At 42.5% G+C, this 22196-nt stretch overlaps 1 protein-coding gene across 4 annotated transcripts in view; it reads right to left on the bottom strand.

Moving 5' to 3' along the window:
• TBC1D4 (TBC1 domain family member 4) overlaps positions 1–22196 on the bottom strand; it is a 120966-nt gene that overhangs the window by 57347 nt on the left and 41423 nt on the right. For all 4 annotated transcript variants that reach the window (XM_054973661.1, XM_054973659.1, XM_054973660.1 and 1 more), the window contains exons 2-4: positions 10375–10980; positions 5386–5475; positions 1239–1343 (exon numbers count right to left, since the gene is read on the bottom strand). In XM_054973661.1, the coding sequence (XP_054829636.1) occupies positions 1239–1343; positions 5386–5475; positions 10375–10980 (801 nt within the window). The remainder of the gene's footprint in view (positions 1–1238; positions 1344–5385; positions 5476–10374; positions 10981–22196) is intronic.

Here is a 22196-nt window from a genome sequence, read left to right on the forward strand (position 1 = left end):
AAAGGAGCCAGACCAGTAGGCACTTCAGGTTTCACTACCTGAAACAAAATGGGAACAATGAACCTCTACTCAACAACAAATGGTACAGAGAAGCAACTGGAAAACTGTTATACATATGTAGGGTGATGGCCTGACATTGTAGCAGAAGTTGGAATACTATGCAAGAAAAATGAGTCACCAAACAAAAATGACTGGAATGCAGTCAAGAATCTAGCAAGATACCTAAGTGGCACTGCACATCTGAAAATCAAGTCACCAGCAAGTGATAAGTCCAGATAAGTGGGATAAATATATGCCGATAGGGTAGGAGACACTACAGACAGAAAGTCCACCGGTGAACAATTGTTCTTCTATGATGGAGAAGCTGTCAGCTGGGCAAGCAGGAAGCAAAAAACTGTAGCGGCATCTCTAATGAAGCTGAATATGTATCAGCATTAGAAGTGTGCAGTCAACTCAAGTGGATGCTACAACAAATGGAAGACTTTTCTTGCAAAGATGGAGATCAACTCGAGAACTGTACACACAGATATAAAGCATTACATAGCAAGAAACAATTGCTTAATTGTTTATTGGTCAATGTTTAGTGAATTGTGATGGCCTATGGCTATAAACTCTTTTGATCTTGATCTTTGATCTAGTAAGAAACATGCAAGAAGAGTTTGTTGAGTTATAGTATTGTCCAAAAGAAGAAATGATTTCAGATGTTCTCACCAAGCCACTTTCTCGAGAAAAGTTAGAAAGTCTACATAAGAAGATGACTCTTGTGGATTTTGTACACTAGACTTTGAGAAGGGGTGTTGAAAGAAGTAATGCCTGGTGCACAAAGAGAAAGAGAAGAAGATCCTACAGAGACCAGCAAGGGTTACTCAGATAGGAACGTGAGAGCAGCACCTCTTTTTCTGTTGAGTGTCATTTCCTTGTTTTGCCTCCAGAATGCTACTCTCAAGGCAATATCCTGCTTCTTCTTGGAAACTCTCTCAGCCCACTAGATAACTAGAGGTGTCTCTCTCTCCACTTTACTATCAAGTATTTTAGTTCTAAATAAACTTTCTTTACTCTTTAATTAGGTCACATGAGTATTGTTGTGTAGATACTCTGCCAACATGGCTTACAACTGTTAAGATGAAAACCACTGAACAAGCCGAAACCTGCAGTGGGTTGTCCTGGGTTGTGAGAGAGGTGGATTAGAAGGTTTTGTAATTAAAATTAAAATACAAGAGAAGTTGTAATACACTTACCAATGATTCGTTTGCACACTGGAATACATAGCAAACATATTGATTTATCCCAGGTTCAGTAGATTCACGACATATAAAACCAAAGTGATCAATGTTTTTTATGCCCTATATGAAGAACGGGAAAAATAACCAAATTTTACTGGAGTTAGTTGACGTACATTTGCCAATGGTTAGTAATTTTTATCAGGATTAACAGTACAATCTTACACAGTTATTCTAGTCCAGTAATCCTCAACATGGTGCCAGCCACTATGTTTTCTGATGCTTGCTTCCTTCTTTCCCTAAAAGCATATTTCCCCCAAAGCTAAGAGCTAATCCTGACTTTCCTCCATCTCTTTGAAGCGGCAGGTACTTTAGAAGATTCCAGGAGAATCAGCTTTCTGTCTGCAAGGAGCACCCACACAGAAACATCTGTTCATCTAACCGGAAGACCCTTGGCTAGGAACCTTCCAATATTTGATGCTGGACTCAGACCCTATGGCAGACATTTGGTGAATGGCTGTGCCACTCCCCCCATGGTGGTGAGCAGGACTTTTTTTCTGGGAAAAGAGGTGGTGGAACTCAGTGGGTTGCCCTCGGAGAAAATGGTCACATGACTGGTGGCCCTGCCCCCTGATCTCCAGACAGAGGGGAGTTTAGATTGCCCTCCATGGCGTGGAGGGCAATCTAAACTCCCCTCTGTCTGGAGATCAGGGGGTGGGGCCACCAGCCATGTGACCATTTTCAAGAGGTTCTGGAACTCCGTTCCACCGCGTTCCAGCAGAAAAAAAGCCCTGGTGGTGAGTATCCACTCAATGTTTTCAAAATTCCAAAAGTGCCCGTAGGCTCAACAAGATCGGGGGTCCCTGAAATAACTGCACAGGACTGCACTTAAAAATACAGTTGTCTCATAAATTAGAGACTATCTCCCCAGGACACAGGTGGAGACAAACATTAGTCCTTGGTTTTGTTTTACTTTACTTTTTTTTTTTAAGTGAGTGTGGGCACATACCCCTCTTTTGAACAGGACAGAATACAGTCACTCAACAGCTGGCCAAGCCAACAGAGGGTTATCCATATAACCACTGAATATTTTATAGAGTTACACCGAAGCTTCCACAGAGGTCAGTAAAGGAGGTTGTTTGCTCCCATTTGATGCACTAGGAGTCACTTCATCAGTTCCTTCTTTTCATATGATCACCCTGTCTGGTCTAGGGCCCATGGACAAGATACCAACACTGTATTCCCTTTAATGGTAAAGATGGGAGGGTATAGGGACAGAGAAACCTCCAGAAACCTCCTCATCAAGAGAACCTGTCCTACACACATGGTCTATTCTTTACTTTAGAGTCCTCTTGCATATCCAACAGGACTCTCAGTGAGATTTTTCTCTGTGGAGCACATGGAAAAATCTGAAATTGTGAGTCTCTCTCTTGCAGTAATTCCAACTTTTCTGGGCCTTCCCATGCACAGCAGAGCTTTTGGCCTGGTGGACTTATTACTGAAGCAAGTATCCCACTCACCAACCACAATTATTACTATTAGTTCTCTTGTTTGTTTTCACGTAATTGAAATGGAGGGTTCATTTTCACTGTGGTTCACTCCTAGCAGGGTGATTCAACATTTCAAAGAAAACTATTTTTACTATTCGTTACAGGATGAGGAAATTCACATAGCGTAAGGATGTGCCAGGTAACCCTCAAAAAGACTTCACTGTATGAATTAATGAACTTTATCGATAAGCTACCAGTTTCAGGATTGTACGCTAGCTTTGACAGAAATGGCAATTCTCTACAGGCATAAAGCATATATAGGATTCTAAGCATGGGTGAACTCCCAAATCCCCACCCCCTTGAGGTAACGGTCAGCTAAGTTCAAGAGGAAGCCTCTAGGCGGGAAAAAGCAGAGATGATGTAGGAAAAGTCTCAAGGTCATGGGTGTCCATGCAAGCGCCTCTTCCCAGGCTCAGGCGAGAGGAGTGTAGGAGAACATACAAATAACAGTAGAGACAGCCATTGCATACTTTCACCTCACAGTCTAGAAATAGCTTCAGCCTTTAGTTATACCTAGAAGTGTGCAGGAGGGGGTTGATTCGGGAAAAAATTTCGGAAATACCTTAATTCCGAAGCGGCTTTCTGCGCCTCCTCCAGCCCTTCCTGCCCCTCAAATGGCTGCTGCGGTGCCAGTGTGCTGCAGCCATTTGAGGGGCAGGAGGAGCTGGAGGAGGCAGCTCCAGCCTTCCCCAATGCCCCGCAGGCTCAGGCTGTGGCGACTGCCGCCAACAAGGTGGGTGGGGGTGGGATGATGTTTAAAGAGCCCTGCCACTGCTTGCAAGCAGTGGTGGGGCCCTTTAAACTCAGCATGCTGGCCCCGATTCAGATATCCAGAACCTTTCCGGATCGGGTCCGATTCGGGTAATTTACTCGAATCGGAAACCTGAAGCGCACAGCCCTAGTTATACCCAGAGCATCAGAGCACAAATAAACATTACAAAGAGTCTTGTTGGGTATGACAGGTGAACACCTGACACGTAGCTACTCCAGGCATGCAATGTTATGTCAGTCAGTTAGCCTTTATTGGCATCGGTTGGCACAATGTACACCATACAGAAAACATAGAAAAACCAAATTACTTCTGGAACCACTCCTGATGGCATTCTATAGCTGTATAGAAAAACATTGCTACATTCTTGGTGGTTTTAGGAAGGGAGTCATTCAGAAGGTGAAAGACCTTTAAGGAATCTGGGAGGCCCCCCATATTAACTAATTCTGCATTTAAGTATTTGAAACGCAAGTCTGCATATAATTGGCAATTAAGCAGAACATGCGAGACCGTGATTGCAGTGGCAAACGTAAATGCTTTATTATACTGATAAAGCATTTACGTTCATAATTGAGCAAACTGTACAAAGTTCTACACATACACCTACATCTACTTAAAAACCACTCTGGTGCTACCATTACAGTCATTCAAAAGCATTTTCAAGTGATGTTATTTTAGCCTAGGAAAATTAGAGAACGCAGAAATAATGTAATATCTGCAGAAATAATGAAATGTGGTTGTTAAAAAAAGCAAGACACTTTGTACAAAAAGGAAGGCACATTGTACAATGCACTCAACCCCAGATAATTATGTAGCTAGGCACTACCTTATGGCAACTTTTGAAGAAAAGTAGTATTTGCCACGATCCAGCAGTGAACAGCCTTACACATGACTGTTCATGTATAATGAATGGGTATGCAAATACGCACCCACAAAATGAGGCTAAAAGCGTCTTCAGGCGCATGTGGAAATGCTCGTTCTCATTCCAAGCCACCATTGGTGATGAACAATTTGTAGCCCTCAGCCAGACTATGATCAGAGCCAGCATCAAGAAATGCCCTGTCATTCTTCATCTCTTTAAATTGAGAAAGACGTGTTTTCCTTGTATGACTGAACCAAGACTGAAATTGCTTGTTTCATAAGTAGGTTAGTTATCAGATCAAAAGCATTCAGTGGTGAGGATATAAAATATGACCTTTGGCAATCTAAAATATTATGGTTAGAGTCCTTCTAGTATGGGAGGCACTCAAGTGAGAGACAATAATTGTACAGCATGCACTTCAGAAGTATCAAATCTTCAGTTGTCGCCAATTCTACTTTTACTATTCTCTACGACATAGAATCAGGGCTTTTTTTCAGCAGGAACGCGGTGGAACGGAGTTCCAGAACCTCTTGAAAATGGTCACATGGCTGGTGGCCCCGCCCCCTGATCTCCAGACAGAGGGGAGATTAGATTGACCTCCGTGCCGCTCAGCGGCACAGAGGGCAATCTAAACTCCCCTCTGTCTGGAGATCAGGGGGCGGGGCCACCAGCCATGTGAGCATTTTCTCCAAGGGCAACCCACTGAGTTCCACGACCTCTTTTCCCAGAAAAAAAAGCCCTGCATAGAATATAATATAAATCCCCGTGTTTATCTTGTATGCTTCAACTGTAATGGCCTTTGGCCTCATACAATAAATGCTATCTGAAAAAGTGTATAAACAATTGAAAGCATGAAGTAATAATGACCAAGCAATCTCTCTGTACATTCATTCTTTCTTTCATTTTTCCAGACTAATTTATTTGCTCGCAAAATGTTAATGCCTTTTCCCCCAAACAGTCTTTGGTCTAACTTTGAACACCTACCTGAGAACATGATGAGATATCTTTAAAGTTCTTCTCAAACACAACAGATTTAGAGTCTGGACTGATGAGGTTGATTTCAAATCGACCAACCTTGAACAGAAGAAAACGCACATCAATTCAAGAGATTTAAGATTTTATGTTTATTTTTTTAACTCAGATCATTTGGCAAGAAAAGCTCATGCAAGAACTTCAAGGGTTTACAAGCAGCTATAGGGAAGTATTACTTATGCCAAACACGGGCCAATCCAAAAATGGTAAGGTACGGTAAACTAGAGAGCATCTTTAAGAACCTAAACCAAGCGTCCTTAAGAGTGAGGGAGCCAAAATAAGCCATCTTCCTTAGACTTGGGCAATTTTTGTGGGATTGGCTGGAATTGGAAAATGGGTCATATTTACACCAATATGTGTCTAGAGTACACGTCTGTTATATAGTTAACAGGCTTCCTTAACTTTTGGAGCCATAGTTCTTCCCCAGTGCTTCCAACTACAATTCTGGCCTTACAAGGGACAACCAACCAGTAATGGGTCAGGAGATGCCTCCTAACATGTGTGACTACTTACAAGCTTTTTTGGAAGTATTTTCCCTCTACTTAGTATCTCATTATACTTGTTCAGCCATTTATACTCGCAGGTCGGTATGCAAAAAGTTCTTCAACCAAAGGTTCATCTCTCCGTTGTGAAAGCATCTTATAGCAACACTACCCTGAGCCAAAGGTCCCCCAAGACACTTGGGAAAACCCAGCAAGAATAGAGGTCAAAGAATCAGAGAAAAAGGAGAAGTACAATGCTTAAGGATCTCGAACAGAATAACTGAACAGGATTTTAGCAGTTCTGAGAACATGCAGGGAACAACCCATTCTTTTGACCCACCATTATAGACTTTCAGCTGTAAAAACTGGAATTCCTAACAATCCATTCCACAAGATATTCCATTCCATAAGGAGGGGGGGGGAAACAAACCAGTAGGATGGTCCTGTTAAGCATCTTTTTCATTGCTGCCATCGGAAAAAAATAAGGACATTGGAGAAGTTTACAGGAAATATTTCATAAAGAAGGAGCTAGAGGTCTTAGAAGATCATATGCTGAACATGAGTCAGCAATGTGATGCTGAAGCTAAAATGGCAAATACGATTTTAGGCTGTATCTACAGAAGTACCACAGTTTGGATACTATGGCTTTAATTTTTTTTATTGTGGTGTTTTCATTTTATCCGTTTATTATGCATGTTTATGCTTTTTACTGTATTATTGTTATGTTGAGCCCGCTTGCAGAGAAGGCAGACAAAAAGTCCAATAAATTAAATTAAATTAAGTATAGTGTCCATATCACATGAGGTGATGGCATCACTTTACTCTAGTTAGACCTCATTTGCAGTACTGTGGTGCCCTCATTTGGGCACCACAGTTTAAGAAGCATGTTGACAAGCTGGAATGTATCCAAAGGGGGGCAACAAAGACGGTCAGAGGTCTGGAGATCAAGTCCTATGAGTAGAAGGAACTGGACATGTTTAGCCTGGAGAGGAGACGACTGGGAGGAGATAGGATAGCCATCTTTAAGTATTTGAAGGACTCTCATATAGAGGATGGAGAAGAGTTGTTTTCTGTTGCCCCAGCAGATGGGCCAGAAACTATGGGTCAAAATTAAAGCAAAAGTGTTTTTGGATAAACTTGCTGACACATTGTATTGTCGAAGGCTTTCACGGCCGGAGAACGATGGTTGTTGTGGGTTTTCCGGGCTGTATTGCCATGGTCTTGGCATTGTAGTTCCTGACGTTTCGCCAGCAGCTGTGGCTGGCATCTTCAGAGGTGTAGCACCTCTGAAGATGCCAGCCACAGGTGCTGGCGAAACGTCAGGAACTACAATGCCAAGACCACGGCAATACAGCCCGGAAAACCCACAACAACCATTGCTGACACATTGATTCATCAGTGGAACAGGCTTCCTCAGGAGGTGGCAGATGTTTCTTCCTTGGAGGTATTTAAGAAGAGGCTAGATGATAATTTGCCAGCTATGATGATTCTCTGACTTGATCTCTAATAGATCAAGAGACGGAGTGCATGAAGTGGTGAGCCAACGCTTGGCTCTTGTGGCCCTTCCTTATATGCCCAGGGTAATGCTGATCACCACTTTGGGATCAGGAAGGAATTTTCCTGCAGGGCAGATTGGCCAGGAATCCTAGAGGGTTTTTTGCCTTCCTCTGGCCATAAAGGAAGGGTCACTGAGGGAGGTGGGGGCGCGGGGTCGGAGTGAATTTCCTGCACTGTGCAAGGGGCTGGACTAGATGACCCTTAGAGTTCCTTCTAGAACTTACACACTTGCTTGGGTCTCTCCCTGGCTTCGACCCACACTCCATGGGTTTGTATTATCTCCTTTAAGTTACCACTTCCATAACAGTTCTCAAACATTATAGGACCCACTTTTAAAAACTTACTGTCCCTTGGGGAGCCTATTTGCAAAGCAATCCCATGCTACTTTCCCTCCTCCCTAACATAACACACCAAGTTTCACATCGGTTAATAATGAACAAGCTTCTATTTAATTTTTACAGTTTAGTCTTCATTTGTTAGTGAACAACAAGGACATTTTCATTTTACACAGAAGGATCTCAAATTTGGCACCAAGCTTCCCAGGAACAGCCTCTCCCAGTTCACACCGTTCCTTCTCTTCCCTCTCACTTTGCGTCCCAATCCACCATCTGAGAACCCTGCACATTACTCAATGGGTGTTATGGCCACAAGTGCTTATCCATTCCAATAAAATCAATGAGGAAATCATTGCCCACTTTTTCTGAATTTCATTTCACATCAGTGAAGATGGATAAAAAGGAGGCAGAGGATAAAAACAAAACTGGTGTCTGTTCATGGTGCTAAGTCCTGCTTTCCTTGCTGGCTCAATTCATGTCACATCCAGATCACAATGAAAGAAGATTAACTACAATCACTTCCACACATACTGAATAAAGCACTTTCAATCCACTTTCAATGCCCTATGCCACTGGATTATACTGTGTGGAATGGGGAAACCACTTGCAAATGATCGCTAAAGTGCATTGAAAGTGGGTTGAAAGTGCTTTATTCAGTGCAAGTGAAAGTGCCTAGATGTCTGAACTGACAAACCGCAACCAAGGCCCTTGTTCTGCGAACAGAGCTTGTTGCATTGCAATGATGGGAATGAACTTATGAAACAGAGTAGTGTATTTTTTTTAGGAGGCAGACAAGCAGCTCCAGAATCTCAGTCTTCCTGCTGGACCTTTGTTCATTCATTAAAGTGCCCTGTTTCCCCCTCCATTCAGGAAGCATAAAGCATCTTTCAAATCCACATGAACCTAAATTAGGCACAGTGCAACGTCAGTTAAGAATCACCGCCAAAGTGGCCAAACTGCCTATCTTGTTGAGAGGAGGGGGGCCATTTGGCATGGCCCCAAGCTCTTCAAAGGAATGGCAGGGTAAAAATGCATTAAGCAATAAACCCACCTAAAACATGAGTCTTCTCTGAAGACCCTCCTAAACAGTATTGCTTGGGGAATCCTGGTTAAGATTCTTTGGTGTGGTTAGCACAAACAGGGTTTTGGAATGGTGTGTGAATTGAGCCAGGGTGCGGCGAGAGTTGGGCAGAACAATTTTATGATCTAGAAGTCATTGCGTCTTTGGAGAAAGACTAATCCCAATGTCTAAGCAAAATAAGTTTGAGAATACTGAGGTTTTACCACTTAATATCCAGAAGCAATTCAAGCTTCAAGAATCAATTTGATTTTGAGAATAGATAAAGTGATAGCGGGAGTGGCTTAAGAGTTAGATACATCTCAAAACCTTCTTCACCACTCTATGGTCACTTTCACATCCGTTGGATAACACATTTTAGCACTGGTTTGCAACTGGATTTTTCTGGGTGAAACTAGAAAATCCAGTTGCACATGATTGCTAAAGTTCATTGAAAGTGTATTATGTCATTTAATATACATGTAAATCCTCACCATTTTAGATGATAATCCAAAGAGATAAAAACACTTGGTTCTTTCAAAGCAGTATTTTATGCATTTAGAAGATTTCCTTAGAAGGTTTTTTTACACTAATCAATGTGAAGTATAATCTAGGTACAAAGCTACAATCTTGAAACTCCTTAAAATACAATCTTTAATTCTGTAGCACCTATAAGACTAACAAATTTTGTTAGTCTTACAAGTGCTACTGGACTCTTGGTCTTTTCTACTGCTGCAGCCAGAATAACATGGCTACCCATCTTGATCAATCCTTAATTGTTTTACAACTTTTAACTCCATCTTTGGCTCATTATAAGTATAGAAGAACGCTATGAAACTTTTTTTTTAGATTGGATTTATTTCACAAATGGAATTGTTAGCAAACTGTAACTACCATATCTAGGTTTGGAGGGCGAAATCTCAGTCCAAGGCAAGTGACAAAACTGATGCTAATATTTACAATCAAGTGTAGAATGTGCTAATTTTTATGAGTCATTTTAAAAAACAAGTGTTAAAGCTAGCAAGCCATCTGGATCCTGCAGAGTGTTTCTGTGGGTGGACTGAGTTCTGCCTGCGGAGTGGGACTTTTTTTGGCAACCCTTCCAACGGCAGCCCTAAATGCCTCCTGAAATACTACTCTTGGGGGACAGGGAATCTGCTGCCCAAGGAAATATCTGCTGGATCCAAGCAATTTATCTCCCCTAATGTATGCGTCCATATACCGCACTAATCAGCAACAAGGAAGGGCAATGAAGATGGAAAATCAACAGTGCACAATGTGAGATGTTTAGAGCTGCGGTAGATATTCTGCTCAAGTTCTGCCTTCTGGCAAGCAAACAAAGAGGCATTTTATCACTCACTAAGAGGGGTTTACTAGTTCATGGAGTCACCTGCTAGTCGTTTACGATGCATGCTCTATAAAGAATTAAGCTAAAGAAGAGGATTCGTATGTAAATTCATCTGCTTTCTGCCCCAAGGGCTAGGAATGCCGTATTACCCAGAAGCCATACCTGAAACAGCATGGTCCTGTTCTTCTCAGAATCAGAGGGCTGGACGTGGCTGGGGGCGCTTGCGTGTCGTCTCCGTGACTGCGTTTTTAAGGTGTTATCATGCACCTTCTTTTGCATAACGCCAGTGACACTGCTGCACCGGGACCGGAATTCCTGCTGATCGTCAAACCCCGAATCCTCCAAAATCCGTTCGGGGAACGAGAGACGGGAGCTAGCCAGGCCTGCCAGGTTAGTCTGGCTTCCGATCGTAAACATCCCAACGTTGCTACCACCAGAGGGGTTCGCGTCATCCATCTCCTCAAAGGGACTGTCCAAAGGAGAAGGCGGCGTGTCACCATCGTTCTCAGCAAGATCTGCACTGGATTCTGCACTGCGTTGCTCACTCAACAGTTTCAGGCGCTGGCGTTCGTGCAGGTTGAACTTCTCTATGCAGTCATCGATCAGAGTGGAGGGGGCCTTTTTGTGAGCCACGGTCACCTTCCCACAGTACAGGACTTCGAATTTCTGAGAGTTATAGAAGGCATCTTCACTGTCTTTATTGGGTTTGACCTCCTCCTTGAGGGCTGCTTTGGAAGCTTGCCTTATGCTGCTGATCACATCTGGAACCTTTACCAAAAAAAAGAGAAGAGACAGAGAATCTTCATTAAGAAGGCAAAAGAATTATATCCATTAACTTTATTTCAGTTTTCCCACCTGGTGGGGAACCTGCCACAGCACTTTTGTAAGATCTGTGCCCTCAAGTCATAGCTGACTTACGGAGACCCTAAGTGGGGTGAGGCTTGTGGTTAACAGATGGTTCCCGCCTCATAATAGCAACTGCCAGAAGAACAGGTAAGTTGTCAGCCTCCCTGAGATGCAGGCCTTGTGCCAGGTGTGGAAGTAAAGGTGGCCCTTTTGGTGATGGTTATTACAAATGTGGCTGACAGCTGCAGAGTGAGTGCCAATGGATTAGAAAATATAACCACTGTTTTTTCTTGATTTTAACCAAGTTGATTAAGTTAGTATAATGAAAAAGATTTGCCGAATTAAGGCTGGTTGGAAATATCTGAGAAACTTTGAAAAATAATTAGTTTATGGAATTCCTTGTTCTTTGCGACTTCAAAAGATAGCATGACAAAGTTATTTTTGTTGATACATGTATGTTCAAACACTATCCCTATTTGTTCCATTCATATTGTGAGATTAGAATTATACAACAAAATAAAGAGCACTTGTGTGACAGACTGCACTTAACAGCAGCTTTCTTCAGTGCAACAAAATCAAAGAGTTGGGAGGAGAACGGTTAACTATTCCCTAGAATGGAGAGTTTAAATGACAGGCTGCTCTCTCTTCCCTCATTGGTTAGTTAGAACCAGACTGAAGGCAGTCAGTTGGTCTCTGACAGGATTTTAGTGAGTAAGTGACAAGAAAAGTCAAGAAATACAGGTTTCCCTTTGGAGTGAGGAGAGAAGAGTCTTTTGCCTTAGGAAGTCTTTTGTCCTGAGGAAGAATTCTGTCTAAGAATTCAAAGTATTAGTGCCAACATAAGCTGAAATACGCTTTATACAGACACAAGAGAATATGTTATTCCTGAGAATAACATAAAAATTGCAGGTAGTTAAAAATGCACGATTTATTTATTTATATTCCGCCCTCCCCACACCAGCAGGCTCAGAGATTACAGCCAACATACAATTTGAAATGACATTAAACAGTTAATACAGTTTAAAACCATAAAACATTCAAATTTACATATTTAAAATACATATACATAGCGGCACAATAATCCAACCGACCACTCTTTACCATCTCCAGAGCATCCTAGCAGGGAATATTTAATAGATGGGGGGTGGGGTGTTACTAGTAGGGAGGGCATGTTCTGTACTCAACCGGCCAGGGGGCACCGCCTAGCATCGCATGTACGCCTGGCGGAACAGCTCCATCTTGCTGGCCCGGTGGAAAGATAACAAATCCCGCCAGGCCCTGGTCTCATTGGACAGAGCATTCCACCAGACTGGGGCCAGGACCGAGAAGGCCCTGGCCCTGGTCAATGCCAGGCAGGCCTTCCTGAGGTCAGGGACCTTTAACAGGTGTTTATCACTAGAATGAAGAGCCCTCTGAGGTTCATATGAGGAGACGTGGTCCTGCAGATACGCCAGTCCCAGTCCGCATATGGCTTTATAGGTTCATACCAAAACCTTGAATCTGATTCGGTATAAGACTAGTAACCAGTGCAGCTGACGCAATACCGGCGTTATAAGCGCACACATCGGCATTCCGGTGATGACACACGCCGCATTCTGCACCAGCTGTAAACGCCGGATCAGGTTCAGGGGAAGCCCCATGTAGAGTGTGTTACAGTAGTCTAACCTAGAGGTGACCATTGCCTGGACCACTGTAGATAAGTCGCGGGACAAAAGATACGGGGCAAGCTGCCTGGTATGTCGAAGGTGGAAAAAAGAAGACCTGGCAACTGCAGTGACCTGGGCCTCCATTGTCAGGGAGGCATCCAGGATCACCCCCAGGCTCCTAACTCTTGGAGCTGGTGTAAGCACCGCCCCATCGAGTGTGGGGAGCTGGGGTCCCAAAACCACATTTCCATGACTCAAGTACAGGATCTCTGTCTTTGCAGGGTTTAGTTTCAGCTGACTTTGCCTCAGCCATCTGGCCACAACTTCAAAAGCATGCTCCAGGACATCCAGGGCTGATCCAGGCCGGCCATCCATCAACAGATATAGCTGGGTGTCGTCCGCATATTGGTGACACCCAAGCCTGAAACTTCACACCAACTGGGCGAGGGGGCACATATAGATGTTAAAGAATAATGGGGAGAGTATTGCCCCCTGTGGCACACCACGTATTAGTGGCCAACAGGATGATAACTTCTCCCCCAGCACCACCCTCTGTTCCTGACTGTGAAGAAAAGAGACTAGCCACTGTAGTGCCATCCCCTGAATTCCCACATTGGCAAGGCGGTGGGTCAAAAGATCGTAATCGACCGTATCAAACGCTGCTGAAAGATCTAATTAAAATCAGCAGCGCTGACTCACCTCGATCCAGATGTCAGTGAAGATTGCCCGTGAGGGTGACCAGCAATGTCTCCACCCCGTGTCCAGGGTGAAAACCGGACTGGAAGGGATCTAGGGCCCAGGTCTCCTTCAGGAAACTCTGCAGCTGTTTCTCCACTGCCTGCTCAATCACCTTGCCCAGAAACGGGAGGTTCAAGATCTCTGCCTCACAAAAAAATATTAGATTGCAAAGGCATGCTGGAATAGTTCTGCCTTACAGAGCTTCCAAAACATCAATAAGTCTTGTTGAGCACAAGTGTCTTCCAACAGTGCATTCTAAAGGGAGGGCACCACAACTGCAAATGCCCTCTTCCTGGTGGAAGAAAGTTATGCCACCCCGGGGCCAGGAACCACCAGCAAGCCATGTGAAGATGAACGAAGTGGGGAGCAGGGTCATAATGGGAGAAGCAGAAACGAAGATATGAGGGTCCCAGACCCTGAAGGGCTTTAAAGGTGAGGACCAACACCTTGAATTGGATCTGGAGGCTAATTGGTAACCAGTGTAGCTGCTTCAAAATCGGTGTTATATGAGTTGACCATGGTGACTTTGTCAGCAACCTAGCAGCTGCATTCTGCACTACATGAAGTCTCAGGAGCATCTTCAAGGGTAGCCCTACTTTGACCGCATTGCAGTAGTCTAAATGAGAGATGACCATCACATGGATCCACATGGCAAGGTCAGACTGAGATAAATATGAGGAAAGTTGTCAGGCCTGGCGAAGATGGGAAAATGCTGTTCTAGCCACCATGGATGCCTGTTTGTCCACGGAAAGCTTAGATTCAAGCCAACCCCACAAACACTTCACAGAGTCCTTAGCAGAAAGCTGGACTCCATCAAGTAATGGACAAAAGGCAGTGTTTGGGAGTCAAGAGGATATTTATATGCTTGTTTTATCTTCGGAGCTTCTGTGGAATTTTAACTGAGTGCTAAGGAGGCTTGGATATCACTGGTAAAGATACTTGACTGAACTCTACCTGCTTGCTTTCTGTAAGGAAACTCACACTGAATTTCCAGAATAAACCCAAAGAACTGAAGAGCTGTTACTGCTGTCATTGCTAGGACTCTGGGGTTCTCTCTTAAAGATGGCAGACATTTATGCTTAGAGCTCTTCTCTCAGGAATAATTAAGTCTGCAATACCAACGGCTGAATGAGGAAGAAAAAACAGCTAAAATACAGTTGTTTGCTGGAGGCACTTTAGCTGGAAAAGTGATTTTTATCTGCTTGTTGGAACGTTTGGTAAACTATGAAGCTCCCTTCATAAAGCTGATGAGAGCCATGTATAGGAGGAATCGATTGGGCTGGTCTTAACTGTTTATGAGCTCAAGAGTTACCTTTAAAGACTTTTAGAACTGCAGCTGACATATATTGGAATATCTGAATCTACCATACTTGAGTTTATGCAGAGAAGAAACAGCTGGCTGGGGAGTAGTGAAAGACAAAACTCTGCTAACAAGACACCTAGTGATTGATTTATGTTTATGTAATTGGCGTCTGATATGCCTCACAAAAAGAAAAGATCCAGACCATTTAACGATCCTCCTAATGGCAGCCCTCTTCCTTTAAAGTAGTCTTAAATTGGATAATTATCTGCAGCAGCACAATTTATGAAAAGTTTATGATGAGGGTAGGGTTGTCAGGTTCAGGCTACGAAATTCCTGGAGATTTGGGAAGGTGGAGCTTGGAGAGGGTGGAGTTTGGGGAGGGGAGGTGCCTCGGTGGGGTATAATGCCATAGATTCGCCCTTCAGAGCAGCCATTTTCTCCAGGGGAACTGGTCTTTGTTGCCTGGAGATCAGCTGTAATTCTGGAAGATCTCCAGCTACCCCCTTGAGGCTGGCAACCCTAGATGATGGAGTCTTCAAGGATCACTGGATCCCCAGGAACAATGTGGAGCAAAGCAGGTATTTGGTATGAGAAAAGGGGATTGGCAGAAATTTTTCCCCCAGTTGTTCTGCTGGTGGAAACGCCTTTCATCAGCCAGAAGTACAACAAGGATCCAAGGTACACTGCGATGAACAGCTCTGCATATTAGAAAAGTCGAGTAATTGCCTAGAAATTCTGGCTTGGGCTAAAAGCTGCTGTTTGAAATGTTCAAAGCTCCTGCTGTTTGGTTTTATAGAATCCAAGAGTACAGTTCAGAGGCAGGCAATGGCAAATCAGCTCTGTTCATCGCTTCCTTTGAAAACCCTACCCAGTTGCCCTAAGTCGAGAGATTGCTGACCTGAGCCAATGGGCACTATCCAAGATTTCACCCGCTCATTTTTTCATAACTGTCCTAAAATCATACAGCATGTCAGCCTTCATGCTAGCTTTGTACTAGAAGGTTTTACTACAGGGTTCATTCATAAGCATAGTCCAGATGTTCACATGGCATACTATTATGTGATAAGTATACCATTTGCATCCACAATATTTATCATCAACTCTTAGCAATTAATTACATCAACTCCCTAAACTATGAGTATGCACTTTGCTAATTAAGAGGCTTAGCTTTTTAAAATACTTTCTATTCATCATGATGCTTAAGTTCTCAAGGGCTTCAGGTCTGCAAACGTTTAAAAAAATCACTTTCTGTTATAATGTAGGTGTCACCAAATGGGAAAAGCAGCTTCATTATGACATGGCATACATCACACTGTAATTCTCCAACTGAGAGTCAAAACATCAGCTTGACCTCATTCTGAAGGGGCTCAGAAAAGATGTAACATACCCTTCAATAGACTATCACCTTGAACACAGAATAAAACAGCTATGTGCTTACAAGATTTTTTTAAAAATCTCTCCATTTATTTTATTTATTTTTGACTTTTATTCCATCCTCCCTGCATTTCCAGCAGGCTCAGGATGATTACAAATACATAAAGGTTAAAATATATAAAACAGTTATTATAAATTAACAATACTAAAAACGTCCAAATTTACGCAGTTAAAATACAAGCATAAATATAAACATCAACATAGCAGCACAGAATTCCACTGATCAGATTTAAATCAACTTCAGAGCATCTTTGCAGTAAAAAAGTTTTCAAAATGGGGGTACTGGTGGTGGGGAGGGCCCAATCCATCATCAACCATCCAGGGGGGCTCCGCCTAGCACTGCCCATATGCCTGGCGGAACAGCTCCGTCTTGCAGGCCTGGCGAAAAGACGACAAATCTTGCCGGGCCTTGGTCTCTTCAGACAGAGTGTTCCACCAGGCTGGGGCCAGGACAGAAAAGACCCTGGCGCTGGTCCATGTGAAGTTTAAACACACATCAACCCTACATTCCTCCAACATGTATTAAAGAAAGATGTGCAAGATCTGATATAAGTATCTGAGACGAAGCCTGCAGAATGCTATAAGTAACAAGTATATTAACATTTTTCACTGATAAAAGAAAGTTCTTCTGCTATAAAATTTATGCAAATGAAACACAAGTGCTAGTTAATTTTAAATATCTGTATTAACTAATATATTCTAGATGAATGAAGATTCACTTTATACTTTAAGGTATAACCAAGTAGATCCAGAGTAGTTAGCCGTGTTAGTCTGTAGTAGCAAAATCAAAAAGAGTCCGGTAGCACCTTTAAGACTAACCAATTTTATTGTAGCATAAGCTTTTGAGAACCACAGTTCTCTTCATCAGATGCATGGAGGGCAGAAAGAAACTGGTCAAATATAGAGGAGGAGAGGGGAGGGGAGGAGGAGAGGAGGGATGTAAACAACTCCTTTGATATGGAGATGCAAACAGCTCCTTTTGATGTGGGGATCAGTTTGCTTGTGTAAAGGTTCAAAGGAGTTTGCTGTGTTAGTCTGTAGTAGCAAAATCAAAAAGAGTCCAGCAGCACCACCAAGACCATACAATTCCACTGCAGCACAAGCCTTCGATAAGTAGAAACAAGTAGAAACCAAGTAGAAACAATCTCTTCCCCTTAAACATGTATATTACCTTTTGGTTGGAATTCCAATGGAACAGCAGCAGCATTCTCAAATTTTGCAAAATTCCAGAGACAAAAGAATGACTGTGCACTTAAGAACAGACCTTTCCTCCTATAAGCAGAAGGAGTTTCTCTTTCCCCAAAACTGGCAGTGATTTCTCTGCATTTCCTTAGACTCTTTTCAGAGTTCTCCCAATTTAAATAGTTACACAGCTTTTTAACAGTAACCGTTACTGATTCAAAAGGAAAACGTTTCCTGATATTTCAGACACAGGAAATGCATATTTTGTCAAGCATTTAACTAAAAGGCTTTTTGACTCCCTTTACAAAACTAAACAAGTAGAGCACCTTTTCATACGGATGGGTAAATATTTGCAAGCTTAAGAAACGTAAGCAGAGTACAAACTATGGATAATAAATAGCATGGTGTAGGCAGACATTTTAAGATCTCCAGTCATACTGATCGCAAGAGTACGCCTTCAGTAGTAAGGACACACAAATGGTAGGAAATGAATCCAATTGGTACAAAAAGTAATCATTTCCAATTACAAACCCATTAACGAGAAACAAACGCCATCTCCTGAGAGTTAGTCAGCACTTACTTTACTTTCAATGCAAAAGTAAATACATTGAAAAAGTAAACGCAAAAGTAAATAATCTGCCATCTACTCTTTAAGTGTTACCAACATGATCAAAAAAGAAAGGTGTACATACAGTATATATACAATATATTGAATTTCTACTAGAAATCATATACAAGGTTTGTATTTAAGGAGCTGGTCTAAAGGCTTATTGATCGGTCACCTCAAACGTCAAAGGGATTTGCTACTTTGAAGAGTTATGAAAGTGGCTAGCCAAACTGCTTGAAACTCAAGGTCTTACAGCAGGAACCCAAAACGTGGCACTTGTGGGCATCCTTGCACCCAATACCTTTCCAGGAATGCACCAAGTGTTTTAGGGGAGCCAGGTGGAGCTTTTGCTCAGCAGGGCTTCTGATTGGTCACTGGAGATCCAGTTGGCCGTGTAGATTTTTTAAAAAAAAAATTGTTTCAGCAGCAGCTGCCTCTACAGGACAAGAATCTTCACTGTCTGACTGGTGGTAAGCTGTATGTAAGCAAGAAAGTATTTTAAAACAATATGTGCATTTTAAAAGGCATCCTGTTAAGCAGAGTTTTTGCATGACAGGTTGAAGAGCTAGGCATAACCGTATTTCCCTCTCATTTTGTGGTTGGCTCAATTTCCTGTGGCAACCATTTTGTGGTTGCACCCGACATCCTGTGTCAACACCTCAAAGGTGTCTGGAGGCTTAAAAGGTGAGGAAACCCAGTCTTATAGATTACATCTATCCCTGCTAAAGAACAAACACAGCAACTCTCAAGTCTTGGCTTGGATGTCATACTGTACCTGCTAATATACTTTCAACACATTTAATATTTGTTTCGTTGCATGCATCTTTTCTAATCCCCTTCTCTTATGTTTTTGGGAATGTTCCTTCTTTGTGTTTCCCTCTGGCGTTGAACTGGAGCCCTCCATGCTTTTACTTCTATGGTGACGTCACTTTTTTCACCATGGAAATCACGGTGGCTTACATGTGGCTTCCCTTCCAGGCCCAGATCTGCCAGGCTTCAGCCAAGTTGCTGTATCTTGTGTGTTCCAAATCATGCCATGATAACCCAGCCAATATCCAACCAAGGCACCCCAATCTAGGCCTGTTAAGGTGTTACTGGTTTGCATGGAAGTCACAGGTCTATCCCATTCCAATGCATGCAGGCGTCTTTGCCACAGACGCCTGTTTATGTCATTGTTGAGAAATTTCACAAGGATAATCCATCCTGAAATGTCAAGAAACTATTCCTAACTCTTGAGATTTTCTTATTAGAGAGTCGATTAACCGAGGGCCCTGTGAAACTACAACCAGATGATCGCCATGAGAGGAATGTTAGTTCATAACATCATCTCTTCCCAGTCCCTACCAACGCCCCCCCCCCACACACACACAAACGTTGTCCCGCTCCCTGGCTCAGGTGGAAGCTGGTATCTTTAAAACAGCAGGAGCAAACTAGGATAGTGCAAAGGATGAAAGCTCATGCTAAGTCTAGGCAGACACAGTTTAGAGGTCATGGCAATGACATTAGAGATCTTCCATCACCATTATGTTAACAAAGAATGTCTTCCAGCAAAGCCGTTCTGGATAGCAACACATCATCATCTAGTCAGTCTCAACGGACTCCATGTCTGAAAAGGATTATAAGCGTGGCCTTTCACAGGGACAAGTTTCCAGCTTTATTAAAAGAAATGGGTATCAAATTCACCCTTCCCCCCAAAAGCTCCACATACTGATTAACTTCTCCATTTCTGCGAAGTAGAGTTCGAGGCTGAATCCACATGTACTGGCATCGCGCTGAACTGTCAGGATGCCAGCATCTTCCTAGCATGATTTCTGACATCATCGCGCCACGATGCTGCTCTCGTGACGCGATGACATCAGAAATTGTGCCAAGAAGACATTGACATTCTGACAATTTAGCGCTACGCAGGTACATGTGGATTCAGCCCAAGTCTTCCTTGAACGAAGCAAATTTATTTGAACCATACCAACCTAACTTCAGATATGTCCTTGAGTCACAGTTCACTTAGTCCTCGTTGACTCTCTTTTGACCAGACTTCTCAAGCTACTCTGAATACATGGCAGCTATTTCATGATTTTCTCACAATTCTCTCAAAATTCCTCACGTGTCAAGACGCAGCAAGGTTGGAAGGTCCAGAACTGTACCTTTTACTGGATCCTTCCTGTATTTAAGATTGTCAAGTTCCAGGTGGCGACTGGAGAGCTCCCAGAATTACAACTGATCTCCAGGTGACAGACATCCGTTCCCTTGGAGCAAATGGCTGCTTTGGCGGGTGCAAGTAAGTGAATGCTTCTTCACACAAAAACTAGATGTCCAAGAAAAGGGCTCTAGCTTAGCAATGGCATTTTTTTTTACTGCAGGTGCTTATTTTGTACAGAGAAACATTTACAACCACAAAGCTGATGTGGTACAATAAACTACATCAGTGAAAACTAAGCTAAGGACAATACGTCATGTGGGGGATCCATAAAAAGATCTACTGAACTTCTCTTTCATGCTAAAATGCAGCTTTGGGGACATAAATTAGCTACACAGCAGGGTGGGTGAATTTCTCCCTTCTCTTTGTGCAATTTCCCCATTAGCAGCTGGGAGGCGGAGAAGGGGCTTAAAGAAAGGAAATCAGCTGGGAAAAAAATCATTAAACCTTCGTCCTCAGAATACCAAAGCCCTGATTTTAAATTCAATGGATCTTTAAGCTTAAAAGTGTCATGAGATCTCATCTTGAATCTCTCACTTATGAGCAATGTGGGTCCTAGTCAAACTATTTCAAAAGTATTGACTCATCTACTTTTTCTCTCTGTGGCACAGTTACAGAATCAGGCACAGGAACTGGCAAGCATACATCTGGTCATCTAAAACAGTTCAACTTGATTCCAACCCTTTATTCATGCAGGTTCCCGAAAACACACTCAAATCAAAGTTGTTTTGTAAGAAGCAGAGATCGACTTCCATGAAGTGTTTGAACATGAACATAAATAATTGAACGGAGCAGGTGTTTTTCCACTACAAAGCCTCTGACAAGGAAGTGTCGCATAATGGCTTCACTGTCTAAGGAAAAACAGCATAAAATTAGAGATAGTGATCTGTGTCCGCTCTATATCAAAACAAAGCTCTCTCATAAGATGGGATGTCTTTGTAATAATCAAATAAAGGTCATTTTGAACACTGCTAACAGATCTTAGCTCTTTCAAGACTGTAGCTAAAATAGAAGACAACAATAACAAGATGAGGACTATGCACACACACCTGACATAATGTTATTTTATTGTTGCTGCACAAAAGCCAGTGTCTACAAAAGAGATAAGATTTTAAGGTAGGTAACCAAGGAGGAATATCAAACAGAAACCCAGAAGCTCCATAAAGAGAAACAAAACTTATTCCATAAGCTTTTGTGAGGCAGAGCTCACTTCATTAGATGCACCGAAGGGAACATTCATTAGGGCGATGTGCAACAGAAGAGGGAGGAGGAAAATATATGGAATTATTATTATTATTTAAATGATGGTTTAAAATGTCTCTAATCTAGCATCAGGGTTTTCTTACATTTTATTTAATTTATTTTAATTGAGCTTGATAAAATACTTTAAAAATACACAGAGAGAAGAGGAATACCTCTTCTAAGATGTTGTGTGCTGTGATGCCTTATTTAACTAAAGGAATATTAAAAGCATATAAAGTTTAATTAATTGAGCGCCAGACCGTTTTTTCCGTAAAGTTGTATTTTATGTGAAAAACTCACATTGATGCTTTATTGAGACTAGGGTTGCCAGCTCCAAGTTGGGAAATTCCTGGAGATCTGGGGGGTAAAACCTGGAGAAAGGGGGTTTGGAGAGGGAAAGGACCTTAGCATGGCATAATTCCATACGGTCCACCTCCCAAAGTAGCCATTTTCTCCAGGGGAACTGATCTCTGTGGCCTGGAGACCAGTTGTCATTCCGGGAGATCTCCAGCCACTACCTGGAGGCTGGCAACCCTAACTGAGACTCAAGCTGGATTACACTGTGCAAGTTGATACAGTCAGTTCCAAGGACATTTCAATAAACAATGTAATAGGGTCTATAAATGCAAATTTGCAGGGATTTAAAAACAACAGAAATCTAATCCATGTAGTAAATTCTATGGCCCCTATCCTTCTCCTAATGATGAATCTCTCTCAGACCACTTGCTTACAGTACAGTCCTATCTGACTAAAAAAGCCCTCTTGAATCATTGAGTTTTGCAACATTTG

Source organism: Eublepharis macularius, chromosome 3, assembly GCF_028583425.1.
Source record: "Eublepharis macularius isolate TG4126 chromosome 3, MPM_Emac_v1.0, whole genome shotgun sequence".
In the NCBI taxonomy this organism is placed as follows: Eukaryota; Metazoa; Chordata; class Lepidosauria; order Squamata; family Eublepharidae; genus Eublepharis; species Eublepharis macularius.